A 14367-nucleotide genomic window follows, 5' to 3' on the forward strand; every position below is an offset into this window, starting at 1 on the left:
CATTTCTTCTTAATTCTGACACCTCTTAGGAAGATCTGCAAGGTGTGTGCTGGGAAAGTGGAGCCACAAGGGCAGAGATCACAGGAAATAGGTGGGGGCCTCAAATGACTTCTCTTGTGTCAGGTAAGCTGTATCCCCTCTGTTCGTTTGTTTGTTTTTTTCTCCTGGGAACCCCTAGTTTTTCTGCTCACACGTGGACGCAGTGATGGGACTCCATGGTATCGTAGCCCCCGGTGGACTGTGTGCATCAGCAGGGTCCTTCAGAGAGGAAAAGCACAGCCCAAAGACACCTCTCGCGTAGGACATCGAGCATCACCCTAGAGCCATCAGGGGTTGGGGGGATCCGTCTGCTCTTTCTAACGCTGTGAGGGTTCCTGGGCCCAAGGTTCTTCTCCAGCACCCCGTTTTGCATCTTTGTTCTCCCCACTGTCTCCAGACCTTCCCATTGAGAAAGGATTCCTCTGATCTGTGAAGCCTTGAGACGTCCATGAGAGTTTCTCAGGGCTTCCTTCAAGGTCAGGGAGCCTGGCTGATTACTGTGACTCCCCAATTTATTCAGGATGAAATAGATTTCATTAGTTCTGAAACTCATGATTTTAGTTGCTATTTCTAAGAGATATGATATCGGTCATTTATTTCTATATTTTATGGTGACTTTCAGAAGCTGACACTGTGTTTTTCAGATATGTTCATTATTCTTTCTAATTCTTCCTTGTTCTCTTAAGTTTGGATCCTCCTGAAGAGGAAAAGTATGCAGAGCAGGCCCAAGCCAGGAGGCCGGAGAACATGGAAAGTTACTAACAATAAGCTGGAGATAACCAGAAGCCCTCGTGGGAGCAAGAGATAACCGGCCATTTTGCTTCTGTAAACAGGCTTCCCACCACAGGCTGCCCGCACTATTGTCCACGCCTAAAGCAGCCCCCGCTCCCCCAGTTTAAACCCACCTACCAGCAGTCAGCAGAGCCCTTGGAACCTGACTGCCTTCCTTCCCTTTAAAAGCCCTATAACCGCATTGCCCGGGGCCCAGAACATGGAGCACGAGCTCATGTGGGTCCACTGGCGTAAAATAAATCGGAGTTCTCCTACTTCTCCGAGGGTCACTTGGCCTCCCTCCGGTGTGATTTTTATTTTTTCGCAACACTCCTTATCATCCAATTTGGTGCACATAAAATTGCATACTTTTCTCCAGTGTATCAGAGGATCCTTTGATAAATAGACACAAAGTGATTGACTAGGCACCGCTGTGTGATGTAAGTTGGGCTCGCAAACACAGACACCGAGGAGGGCAAACAGCAACCACCACATTATAGGAAACAGACAATGTGCTAGCAATTCTGAAATGAATATAAAAATCATATTTCATTCATCGTGATGAACACTGCTCTGACACTTAAATGTGTGTTTAAAGAATGTAGGGGAGGTGGGCCTGGGTGGGTCAGTCAGAGAAGCATCTGCCTTAGGCTCAGATCATGACCTCGGGGTCCTGGGATCAAGCCCTGGGTCTGGCTCAGTGGGGAGTCTGCTTCTCCCTCTGCTTCTGCACCCCCCCACCTCAGCTTATAAGTGCATTCTCTCTCTAATAAATAAATAAAGTCTTTAAAAATAAAAAATGTGGGGGAGAATGAATGAACGAACGAATGCTGCAGACTAAGCCCTCACCCAGGCGGTTACTGTGTTACCTGCTTCCCTCCGATGGGGGGGGACGGGGTCTCTCAGCCCCGCTCATCCGTGCGTCCACACCTCTCCGCAGGTCCCACCATGGTCGCCACGTGTCAGAGGGACAACAGACCCATCTGCAGCCCCCCACGGGCTCTCCCACCCGACCTCCCCTGTGTCAGTCTGCGCATCCCCATCTCTGCGGGCATCGCCGTCCGTCCACCCGACACTCTGGACCATCCCTTCCTCCCACACCCAGGGTCGGCTCAGTCACCTCTCTGGGTCCCACCTGGGGACACGTGGCCTTTCTCCCTTCATAGTTTCCCCCGCTGTCCTCTCCTTCCGGCCCCCACCCCCACCCGGTGTCCCCTTCCAGGGCTCCCTGTCCCAGGTTCTGTCGTAGAACTTCCCAGAGCTAAATCCCTAGTGAGCAGCACTGACCAGAAGAGAAAATAGAGGGGAGGTCACAGGAGGCCCGTCTGTTGTTCCTGCAGGATCCCCAGGCCCTGCTCTGTCCCCACAGCCGCTGCGGGTCCCGTCGGCCCTGCTCAGGAAGGCGCGGCGTTCTCACACTCGCTGGCCTTCTCTGTGAAGGTGTGTGTCTCCACTGCAAGCTGCTATTCACACTCAGCACCCAGAGCCAGCCTGCCTCCTCTGAGCACCGACCCCCCCTGCCGTGGGACAGATTCCCTCTGCTCACTGGTCCCCGTGTCTGGTCCTCAGCTGCACAGAGGTTCACAGGCTCTCCTGGGTCAGGACTGCACAGGTACCTCCTGCTGGACCCCACTGCACGGAGGAAGCCTGAGCAGGGACAGCACACCAGGACCTCTGTCCTTCCTGGAGAGTCACTCTCCCATGGTGGGAGCACAGGCATGAGGGAAGCAGGTGCAGGAGAGGCTTGCCAGCAGTGGGAAAGAAGGAGAGATTCTTCCAGAGTCCAAGAGGAGTGCTGTGGGACTGTATTTGGGGGTTTCTTCAGGCGAAGGTCTCCCAGCAGGTCGGTCCTCCACTGACAGGAGGCCCCAAGGCCAGGTCCCTAACTTTCAGTGTGGACACGGCGGGTGTTTCCTCTTTGGGGCTGGATAAGTCCCCGGACCTGGGCCTGTGTGTGATCCCAGCAGGTGCATCCTCCAGGCCCACCAGGAAGAAACTAGTGCATCAGGAATTCTCTGCTTCCAAGGGCCACACACCTGGGAGTGCACAGCAGGGAGAAGCAGGGGTGGGTCACATTTGCCTGAGCAGCCCCTCCTCTAGGAGGTCCTTGGACAGGGGATAAGACAGGCCCAGGGCAGCCCAGGCCCAGCTCTGTGGCCTAAGAAGGGGCTGTGACACCATGGCCTGGAGCCCGGTCCTCCTTGCACGCCTCTGTCACTGCACAGGTGGGGACAGGCCCCAGTGCCTGAGGGCGGCCCCCTAGCCTGAGTCAGATCCCCTGGCTCAGCTCCTCAACCACAGGCACCCAATCCCTTCTCTTCATTCCTATGTGTGTGTCTGCAGGCAACCAGTCCCAGCCCGTGCTGACCCGGCCGCCCTCCCTCTGGGCATCTCCGGGAACGACGGCCAGACTCACCTGCACCCTGAACAGGGACATCGGTGTGGGCGGCTCTAACATCGACTGGATCCAGCAGCAGCCAGGGAGCCCTCCCCCAGATCTGCTATACTGCTCCTCAGACTCAAATAAGCACCAGGGTCCCGGGGTCCCCGGCCGCTTCTCGGGCTCCAAAGATGCCTCGGCCAATGAGGGGCTTCTGCGCATCTCGGGGCTGCAGACTGAGGCCGAGGCGGACTCTCACTGGGGTACAGGGCTCACGGCAGTGGGCGCAGCTACCGCTCCTCACAGCGTCTCAGAGAAGGAAGAAGTGGGTCTAAAAGCTCTTGAGCCACGGATCTTGTTTCTGAGCCTCTTTTTAGTAAGAAATTTACCTGGTGAGACATAACAGGGAAAGAGGAAGAGTCATGTAATGCACAGAAAGTGACATAAAATGGGGCCTCCAAGGAAGATACAGACACATGAGATATCCGAGCCCCACCGCACATCCCCACTGAATCTGGAGAAGATGGACAGGAAGGAATTCCGTGTCTACAACCGAACACACTGCCCAGCGAACATTCCTCTACAGGCTGTTCTATCATCTTATTCCATCAAGTGTGACCTTGTGTCACTCCTGATGTATCCACAGCTGATACATTGACAATAACCCTGGTCACAGACACAGTCTCCTCTCTCTGAACCAGTTTCACATGAACTTGGACCAGATCCTACACACTCTCCCTGACAACACCCCCCATATCTTCCTCTACTCCTCTTTGCTCCTGCATCCCTCAGGCTTCAGTCTCTCCTCTGGCTCCTCGGTCTAACCTATGTCTCCATGTCAGGGTTTGAGAGAAAACTGGAAATGATCTTGATGTATTTTCCAGTCTCCAGAGTCCATCTCTAGAGAGGAGAATGACCAGAATATACAGATGCTTGCGACCCCCCCACATTCTCCTTCCTGCTCTCACCCAGGCTTCATTTTGTGTTCCCAACATTCCCAGTCAATGTATTTTTTTTAGAGATTTATTTATTTGTTTTAGAGAGAGCGCGCAATGGGAGAGGCAGAGGGAGAGGGAGAGAATGTCTTAGGCAGATCCATGCTCAGTGCAGAGCCCTTTGAGGGGCTGGAGCTCAGGACCCTGGGATCACGACCTAGAGTCGGAAGCTCCAACTACTGTGCCTCTCTGCAGCCCCCCTAAGTCTCTTTAATTTGAAAATAAAGTTATTATAGTTCCTGCAAAGGATGTATTCATCCACCTTTACGTACTTGCGCATGGAATCTGCCGGTTTTTACCCACTTCAGAATTAAATGATGCCACCAACCACGGGGAGTCTTGGAGGGATCCACAGACACAGGATCGCCTGCATATTTTAAGATATGTCATTATGTATCTTATGCTCCCGATTCTCATTCCTAAGAATTCTCTGAATAGGAATTCCACAACAAAAATATTTTTGCTTGATTCCTAAAGTCCTAAGTGGTAGTGTATTTTCACACACACACAAAACTATCAGCAATATATTGTTCTCACTGCCTGGTAGACATGTGGGGACATGGGGGCCTTTGGGTCTGGCTGGGATGTGGGGCAGGAAGGAGGGGGTTGTGTGCTCCCCCCTGCCTTGTGCTTCTAACCCCTGAAAACCTCACAGCTGTAGGTCTTGTGTCTGCAGAGATAAAAAATTGACAGATTTCTTGTCACTCAACAAGACCTGGACTCCCAGTTCAGTGAATAATTAATAGATTTGCTCCCACATGAGGCCTCCTGGCCTAAATAAATCCTTTTCCAGTAAAAATCTCTGAGACCCTTATCTCTAAATGCAGTATCAGGACCCTGGAGATTGATTGATTGATTGATTGATTGATTTTATTATTTTTTTTAAGATTTTATTTATTTATTTGACAGAGAGAGACCCAGCGAGAGAGGGAACACAAGCAGGGGGAGTCAGATACGGAGAAGTAGGTTTCCCACTGAGCAGGGAGCCCGATGCGGGGCTCGATCCCAGGACCCTGGGACCATGACCTGAGCCGAAGGCAGACGCTTAATGACTGAGCCACCCAGGCGCCCCAGGACCCTGGAGTTTTATAAAGAGAATCATCATGGAGAACTATCCGTCAGGGTGTTTCAAAGTCATAAGAGATCCCAGGGTCACACAACGTCATTTTTGGCCACACACACACACACACACCCCTCTCCTCCCTGTCAGTGAATAGTTCGTCTGGGACTCTGCAGTTTCCAGGCCTCTCTGTCCCTCAAGAGTCAAGGTTGACCTGTGCTCACCCAGCCATTCTCAGGGTCAAAATCTCGAGAAGCAGAATCCTCCTCGACAGGAAACCCTGGACCCATTGCGTGCAGCTTGGGTCCTGTCCCCAGGGCAGCCAGGATGGGCTCTGAACACCTGCTCTCCTGGGATAAGGCTGATGCTCAGGGATCTCAGGGGACATCTCTGTTCCCATGGGCAGCTTAGCCCCTGTACATCTCTGGGCCCTAGTTAGTGGCTGAGGCTGATCGGTACTTTGATTCTGGAACCCCAGCCTCAGTGCTGCTCCCACAGAAGCCAAAACCCTTGGGGACAAGGAACACATGCTCCACCTGCTCTCAGGGCTGGGCTCTTCCTCCCTCAGTCACCCCAGTCATCTCCAACCAGGCTGCACTCTGATGGAAAATCTTCTGTCCCAACCCAGGGCCACGGGGCTTGTGACTTCAGGGACACCTTCCCCCTTATCTCCACCTTGCCACCACTCACATGTGGGACCTTTGACAGAAACTTCTGGGTCCACTTGACCTTGGGCAGTAGTCATGGGTGACTGAATGAATAAAGGTTCCATCCTGAACATGCTGGACACAGTTGCAGGGACTAGAGCTGTTCTCACCCCAGACAGTGGTCTGACGCCAAATCCCTCCGTCCTGGAAGCTCTGTCTGTGTTTGGTAATTTTGTCAGCAGGATGGTTCTGAGTTCCTGGGAACAGGCCCCTCAAGGGGTTTCACTGGGCACCACATTGACCTTTCCTATGTGGGAGACCAGAAACATGGTACAAAAAAGTGATTTTAGAAAAAGAATATAAAACTCTATTCTCCTGAGAACAGAAGGCATTCCTGTTCCACTCTTTTCCATCCATGTGCTTAACCACTCTTTCCACCCAGATTCTCTCTGCACTAAGCAAAGATTTGGGGAAAGTATACTTCTGAGTGTACCTGTATCTTCATACTGACATTATCATCGAGTTTAAATCAATCTTAGTGAATAGAATTACATATAAAATAACACACGCTCATCTTAAATATGAGGTTGGTTCCGTGGTGACTGACACCTAAACTCTGTCACTAGGTCCCTGTCAGAGCATCTACAGCTGTCACTCCTTTCTTCCTGGAACTTCCAGCACATTTGTCCTTTGTGCTCTGAGGTCAGGGCCACACACACTCACGTGGCAGGGCTCCTGCAGACTCGTGTCTGTGCCGGGAGGACAGAGCCGAGGAGGGAATCCCTGCCCAATGTGTGGACAAGTGTTGCTTCAAACAGTGGGAAACAGTGACAGGTGACAAAGATGCTCTGTGTGTAACCGTCTAGGAATGCACGTGGCAGCTTCTACCCACAATCTGGGGAGAAGAGCTCCCCATGTCCTCAGTGCTGTGGGGGCCTCAGAAGAAGTAGAGCTCTGGAAATCAGGGAGAAGGCACATAAGAGGAAATTCCCAGCATTCTGCACAGAAGTGATCCTTTGTCCATGGGGACCTGTCACTACTCTTGCCTGGGTCCTGATCTAGAAGAGTTTGTGTAGAGAGACCACCTCAGTCCTGACCCAGGAACAGAGATGGGAGCAGTGGACAGATTCATTCTGAAGACTCTTAGCATGATATATAGTGATTCTTGACATAGTGGGAGGTGACATATAGGGACACCTGGTCAGGACCTAATGCAGGGAACAGTGGTCAAAACAGATGAGGGGGGTGTGGACATGTGTCTGATGGGCTGGTCACCATGTCACACTATGATGTGTCTGGGTCTGGACACCAGGGGGCACGCTGGTTCCATTTCTGAGGAGTCAGGGGTGATCAGAGCTGGGACCTGCCTCCTGGCCCTGCCCGTGCCCTCTGCTCAGGGCTCACAGCTGGGATCTCACCACCCCTGGCCCCACACGGCCCCTCCCCTGCCCAACCCCCTGACATGCTGAAGCAGAGGACCTGACCCAGGACCAGGGCGGGGTCAGAGAGCTGGGGCTCATTTGCATGGCCAGGCCCTCCCTCTCTCAGAGGATGAAGAGGGGAAGGGAGAGACGAGGGGAGGCTCTGCACAGCTGTGGGGCCACAGCAGGCAGGATCGGTGATGACCTCCACCATGGCCTGGTCCCCTCTCCTCCTCAGCCTCCTCGCTCACTGCACAGGTGACTGGATGCAGGGCAGGGGAAGGGGCCCTGGGAGGACGTGTGGGGCCCTGCTTCCTCCTCTTGTCTCTAGACCCCAGCATCACCCTCTGTGCGTCTCTCCCCCTTGCAGGGTCCTGGGCCCAGTCTGTGCTGACTCAGCCGCCCTCCGCGTCTGGAGCCCTGGGCCAGAGGGTCACCATCTCCTGCACTGGAAGCAGCTCCAACATTGGGAGTTATGGTTTTAGCTGGTACCAACAACTCCCAGGAAAAGCCCCCAGAACCATCATCTATTATAATAACAAACGACCCTCAGGGGTCCCGGATCGATTCTCTGGCTCCAAGTCTGGCAGCACAGGCACCCTGACCATCACTGGGCTCCAGGCTGAGGATGAGGCTGAATATTACTGCTCAGCGTCGGACAGCAGTGTCAGTGCTCACACAGTGCTCAGGCCTGTGGGGAAGTGAGACAAAAACCTGCTGTCCCTCAGCAACAGGTCTCCCTGTGCAGCTCCCCGACCTTGGCCAAGTCAGCTGCTTCCTTTGTTTGGTCTAAACTGTAGTCTGAACTAATCTTAAGGAACATTGGCTACAAAATAGTCCAAATTCTCTTAAATTCAGTCTCTCCAGGCTCTCCTAAGCAGGAACACACTGTATGGTTTTCTCATGTTGAGGAGAAACTCCTGGGTGCCAAAGGCAGGCTGCCCGGGTAACAGAGTCAGTTGACGAGGGAAACGAAGGCAAGAGAAATGTCGCTTAAAGTCAATCTCCTCCAGCTGCAGCCCCTGACAGACACCTGACCCATGCGGAGTGTGAGCTTCCTCAACGACCTCATGGGTGCCTTAGTGTCCTCATGTGGGCGTTTTATTAAAGACTGAAGTAAGCTCATCTTCACAGCAGCTAGTCCCTCGATTCCTGAAAGCCTGGCTTCCAAATTCCTTAAGACTTACCCTATCCCTCACCTCCACTAATTAAAAAGTATATAATCAGTCACTCCTCACAATCCCAGTGAGCTTTCTGCCCATGGGTCCTGTCTCCGGGCTCTAGTAAAATCATCTTTTTCAACATTAAATGTCTCAAGAATTCTTTCTTAACCATTGGTCTTGACAATCCCGTATCACTATGACAGGTCAGGATAGAACCAGAGACAGGGCGTCCACCTGTGTCTGACAGAGGGTAGAGCACTGTCCAGATAGTTTGCATTCACTGCACTTACGGAACACCTACCATGTTAGTCTAGGATGTGGGACATATGTGGACATGACAGGAAGGGTGTGCAGGCTCAGGGAGCTGACAGTGTGTGGGGGAAGAGAGAGGAGACAAGCTAAACATGTTGTCAGGGAAAGCTGTGTCTCAGGATAATGAGGAGGGGTGGGGTTGGTGGGGTGGAGCCGGAGCATTGGAGGGGTGCACAGGGAACTCCACAATCTGATGTGTCATCATGGCATCCTGTTCTGCACAGACAGTGAAGGAAGAGGAGGGAGCATGTAGGTGGGATGCGGCAGGAGCTGTGGACTCTGTCCCAGTCCGACTGGGAGTTCTGGACAAGGGGTTGATGGGGCGGAAAGTAAGAGTCCTCATGACCTGGGGGAAGCAGGGACTGAGAATGGGAGTGGGAAGGAGAGGTTAGAGGTGGGGGGGCTTGGGAACAGTGGGTGGAGGGGTTCCAGCAGCTGGGGCAGTATGAGAACCCATCTCTGATGCAGGATGACTTATATCTCATGTTTCCAGGAGTTAGGATCAGCCCCTGACCCAGGGGACTGTTCGTCAGGAGTCCTAGAGACGCACATGCCTACTTACTCTTATCGGACCCTTGAGGAAACTTCACCTGTGCCTGTTGATGGGGAGGAAGTATTTCCTGTGCTCTTCAAGGTCCATTTGGCTGAATCAGAATCAAAATGAATTTGGCAGATTAGCAGTTCAAAATCAATATTAATAGCCTACGTGAATCCACACAGACATGGAGAATTCCAAAGACAGTCAGGCAACATGATGCTTACATGAGTGAAGCTGGGGGTAGGGGTCTGAGGATCAAAGAGGGGAAAGAGCATTAGCAGGACGGTGAGAGGACATGTTTGCCAACAAAGGTTGTCCTGCTCTGTAGATACATGTCTTAGGTACAGAGGACCCCCTGCTAATAGCTCTCTTCCTGGTACAAGCAGGCAGTTTTGGGGGAGGTACAGAGGTTTTCTTAAATCTGGTGAGTTTCATTTCCTTTGAGAAAATAATGGTCACAGCCAAGCGGCTCATCTTGGGGCAGCCTATTCTTGGTCAGGTCCCTTCCCTCCTCTGAAACTTCCCAAAATTACACATGTCCAAAGTTGGGCTAGACGATTGTTCAGTTTGGTGGACACTCTCCTGACAATAGTTAAACATATTTCAGGAGGGGTTGAAGCAGGTGTGTTCTCAAAGTAAGGCCTGCGGTTCTAGAAATCAGGTATTAAACAAGAGGCATTTCTTGGAAACAAACAAAATGAGGGTTAATGATTGTATCAAAGTATAAAGCAGTTCCCAAGTTCTGAGGGTAGCAGGGGAGAAGACGTCTAGATGTCAAGCTCAAATAACTTCAGATAGAGTGACAGCAGGCTGTGACAATCTGACAGATTTTCCTGGTTTGTAGTTCAAATGTGTCTGGTGATCCCTGAGTGGTCCACAGAGCAACAGGGACGAAGACCATCTCTCTGTGAGTGGTTCTGGTGATTTTTCTGAAGTTTACATCGTGTTGTTTGTTTTTACTCTTCACGACCTCAGGGAAGAAGGCAGTTTGAGTCCAACTGAGAAAGGTGGGAGAAAAATCGTAATGTTAGTTTTGAGACTTGTATCCAGACATCTTAGCTAGAGAACATCAGGATCTAGTCCATGTTTTAATCGACATGATTGGAACCAAGTGTTCACTCTGGTGTGTTACTGAAACATTTTTTCTCTCCAATCACCCTCATTTCTACTAAGTATAGCTAAATTAACATTAATTTGCTCACCAAGTAACTGTAGTTTCTCAAAGAACTTGCTAGGATTATTTATATAAGGGCACCAAGAATGGCAATCAACCATATAGCCTCTTTAAAACCTACATTGCTGAACTTTTATAAGAAACCTCTAGATTGAACATTTAACAGCCCGTCCAGGCCAGAAGCTAAGCCAAAACTTGTGCCAGGTACTTGTCAGCAGACTTAACCTGCAACACCTATAGACTTGGGGAAGTTCTCTGTTTTTCAGGGACCCAAATATCCCACGGTTCCTGCACCTGCTAACACATGACCTTCCTGAGTCACCTGGGAAAGCTGCTGGAAACTTTGTGAGCAGGTGGTCAGCAGATACTTCCAAGTGGCTTTATTGTCTCCATAAAGTCAATGTTAGTTACTTAGAGGTGGCTGGTCATATCTGAGCATATACAGATACATATCTCGTTCCAATATGACCTTGTCTCCGAGTCTTAGTAATCTAAACAATGTTTCCGATTATATCTTGTTACAAGGAAAACAGAACCTTATGAAACTTATGCTAATAAATATGTTGCCATCCATGTATAAGAATGCTCCCTGAGGGTTTCTGTGTTTTGAAGGGATCAGGTGTGGAGAAAAAATAAATAGTTTCATTTCTTCACCAAGGTATATTTCGTTAAGTTCTTATAGATCAGTTAGCTTAAGAGAAGTTTCCTTAAATCTGAAGAAAGAAAACATTTTAAAAAGTCAACAATATTTCAAACAAACAGTTATAAAAATTATAATTATTTTCCTCTGGATATTCACTTTTATGTTATTCATTTTTTGTTCTGTTTGAATCCAGTTTTATTAGTTCTAGCAATTTTTACTTTAGTTTTATTCTCGTAAAGGTATCAGAAACCTACATATTTTCAAAGTTCTGCCCATGAATATCCTTGAAGTTGTAACACATTTGCGGTAGCATCGGAATAAGATGGGAACTGTACGTAGCAAACATGACAGTGGCCGTGGCTACGGATGGCTTAGAGGTCATTACGATGTCACTGACAAGGAAATGTGTTATTCCCGTGCCACGGAACACAAACATCTATCAAGCACGAATACGGAAAGTTACAGAGTTGTAAGCAAAATGTAGGATTTTTTAAAATAAAAAAATATATGTTTTTCAACGCATCAAAGTCCTGATAAACATAGGAAATATTTTGGTAAAACAGAGTGCACATTTTCCAAGCAGATAATTTTAAAGTTGAATAAGTACTTTTGTTTACCATGTTTTTGGTAGAGGAGACCAATAATTCAAGAAAAATTTGACTTTTTAACCAAGTTAAAACAGAATTCTAATTTTCCATCCACATAGTTTGATATTAAAGCTCACTTTCTTACTTAAATTTATCTTAATTTTAACAATTATTGACCACACATAGAATTCCTCTCTAGGTTCCTTTCCCAAAAACCTACTACAACTTTCTCCTATTGTCTCTAGACCCCAGCATCACCCTCTCTGTGTCTCTCCCCTTTGTAGGGACTGGGCCCTGTCTGTGCTGAGTCAGCCACCCTCCGTGTCTAGGCCCTGGGCCAGAAGGTCACCGTCTCCTGCACTCAAAGCAGCTCCAACATAGGTTGATATTACGTGGGCTGGCATCAACAACTCCCAGGGTCCGCCCCCAGTGCCATCATCTATGCTAATAGCAACCGACCCTCAGACATGGCAGATTGATTCTCTCCTTCTGTGTCTGGCAACTCAGGCTCTCTGACCATCACTGGGCTTCAGGCTGAGGACGAGGCTGATTACTCCTGCCTGCCCTATGACAGTGGACTCCATGCTCACAGCGTGTTCCCGGGCTGTGCAGAAGCAACACAGACATGCTGTCCCCACAACAACGGGGCTCCCCGTGCACCCCTATTTCCTAGCCACGCCAACTGCTTGCTTGCTTTCTTTGGTACAACCTGGGGCCTGAGATCCATCTGAGGGAATTTGTCCGCGAATTCATTTCACATTCTTTAAAATTTGTCCCTGAACCCTGTCCTGACATCCACAGATTCTGTCATTTTCTCAAATTGAGCAAAAATTTCTGGGTACCATGGCAGGAAGGCTGGTGGACAGAGTCCATCATGAGTTGGGGAAGAACCAGCAAAACACAGTCTAGCTGCGTGCGAGTCCTGACACGTCGGGAGTGTCCTATACGTGTCCTGTACCAGCAGCTCCCACGTATGGGGTCTCAAATCCGGAAGTGTTATGATGTGAGTCCCTCTGGCCATCAAGGTCTTACAGCTCTTACACGGTCTTCCATGTCTTACAGCTCTGGCTCCCTGACCATCACTGGGCTGAGTTCTGAGCACATTGTGCTCCTCACTGCCTCTCCTGGGACCGCATCTCAGGGCTCACACAGACTCCAGGCCTGTGGAAATTGGGACCAGAGCCCCTTTCTCATCGGCCAGGAGGGGGAGGCCCAGCGGCTGCTCAGGCTCTTCCCGTGGCTTCTGCTTCTGGTGCTCCTGCTGTGGCCATCATGGGGCCAAGTCCATGCAAGGGCATCTCCTGGGGGTGAGGGCTCCTCCTTCCTCCTTTCCCCACCTTCACTCACAGCAGCCTCTCATTAGACAAAGGGTCTCCCAAGGACACAGAGAGGTCATCTCCCCCACAGGGTCTCTACACTGAGGTCATGGACATGCGGTGGCAGGTTCAGGGTGCTCATCTCCTCCCTGAACTGTGAGGTATCTGGGGTCTGCATTCTTGATCATTTACCTATTTCTGCAAGTGGCCAGACCCATGTAATCCTATTAGTCTTCCATAAGAATGTCTGTTCTGTGTGCTCATTGGGCTGATTTCTTCTGTCCCTGCTGCATAAACAGGGGAGTATTGAGGAGTCAGATATTTGGGTCTTTTAGGATGACTCCCTTTTTATTCCCATCAGTGCTGAGAGCGAACCAGTGATTTTTCTTGTTCACTTTCATTGTCTATTACTTGTAGAAAGACGTTGAACAATAATGGAGTTCAGGCCACTTGTGCCTGTTCCTGGTCTGGTAGAAATGTCCTCCCCCCTCACCACCGTAGCTAACTTCCTGTCTGGGGGACTGAGTTCTAGGTGTGCCGGACAGAGTGTGTTACCATGGTACAAATGTGTCTGTCTGTTTCTATTTTATGTAGTTTTGTTAGGACTTTGCTTTCCAGTTCCTCAAAGAGTCTGTCAAGATCTAGTGAGATAATGTGATTTTCATCTATTGTTTTATTAATAGAATATCTTATATAAAATAATTTTTACTATGGAATTCAACTAGTATACTTGCAGTAAATCACATATGGTCATGGTGTATGAACATATGGATGTGAGCTTGGAGTCACACTGTTCATATTGTATTTAAATTATAGGTAAAATATGTCTTAATACTGTCCTGCAGATTTCCTTTTCCTGTATAATATTTTTCAGGTGTCTGTATGAGTATTACTTTTTCTTTCGATAAGAATTTAAATTTTCTGGGGACACCTGGCTGTCTAGGTCAGTTGAGCATGCAACTCTAGATCTCACAATCGTGAGTTCAAGCCCCACATTGACCATGGATACTACTTAAAAGTTTAAAAAAAAAGAATTTAAATTTTCCATTGTTTTTCAGTGCTTTTTGAAAACATATATATGAAGCAAACAAATAAGATTTTCTGCTCTCTGAAAGTTTGTTATTTTTTTCTTGTGAAGGTAATCTCATCTCATGTCTTTTTGTGGAATAGTTCCTAATAATATTCTCTATTTTTTCTTTTTCTAAAAGAGATTTTATTCATTTGTTTGAAAGATAGAGAGAAAGAGTGTGAGAGAGAGAGCCAGCATGAGCAGGAGCAGGGGCAGAAGGGCTTGATCCCAGGACCCTGGGATCCTGACCTG

General features: G+C 49.3%; 1 gene segment (V, D, J or C); it reads left to right on the forward strand.

Annotated features, from left to right (window-relative positions):
- The first annotated feature begins 2989 nt into the window (after window positions 1–2989).
- On the forward strand, window positions 2990–4014 carry LOC118355958. The segment is given in 3 exon segments: window positions 2990–3035; window positions 3154–3515; window positions 3892–4014. Coding segments are annotated over 3 exon segments (531 nt in total).
- Window positions 4015–14367: the final 10353 nt, after the last annotated feature.

Source organism: Zalophus californianus, chromosome 14 (assembly GCF_009762305.2).
Source record: "Zalophus californianus isolate mZalCal1 chromosome 14, mZalCal1.pri.v2, whole genome shotgun sequence".
Taxonomy (NCBI): domain Eukaryota; kingdom Metazoa; phylum Chordata; class Mammalia; order Carnivora; family Otariidae; genus Zalophus; species Zalophus californianus.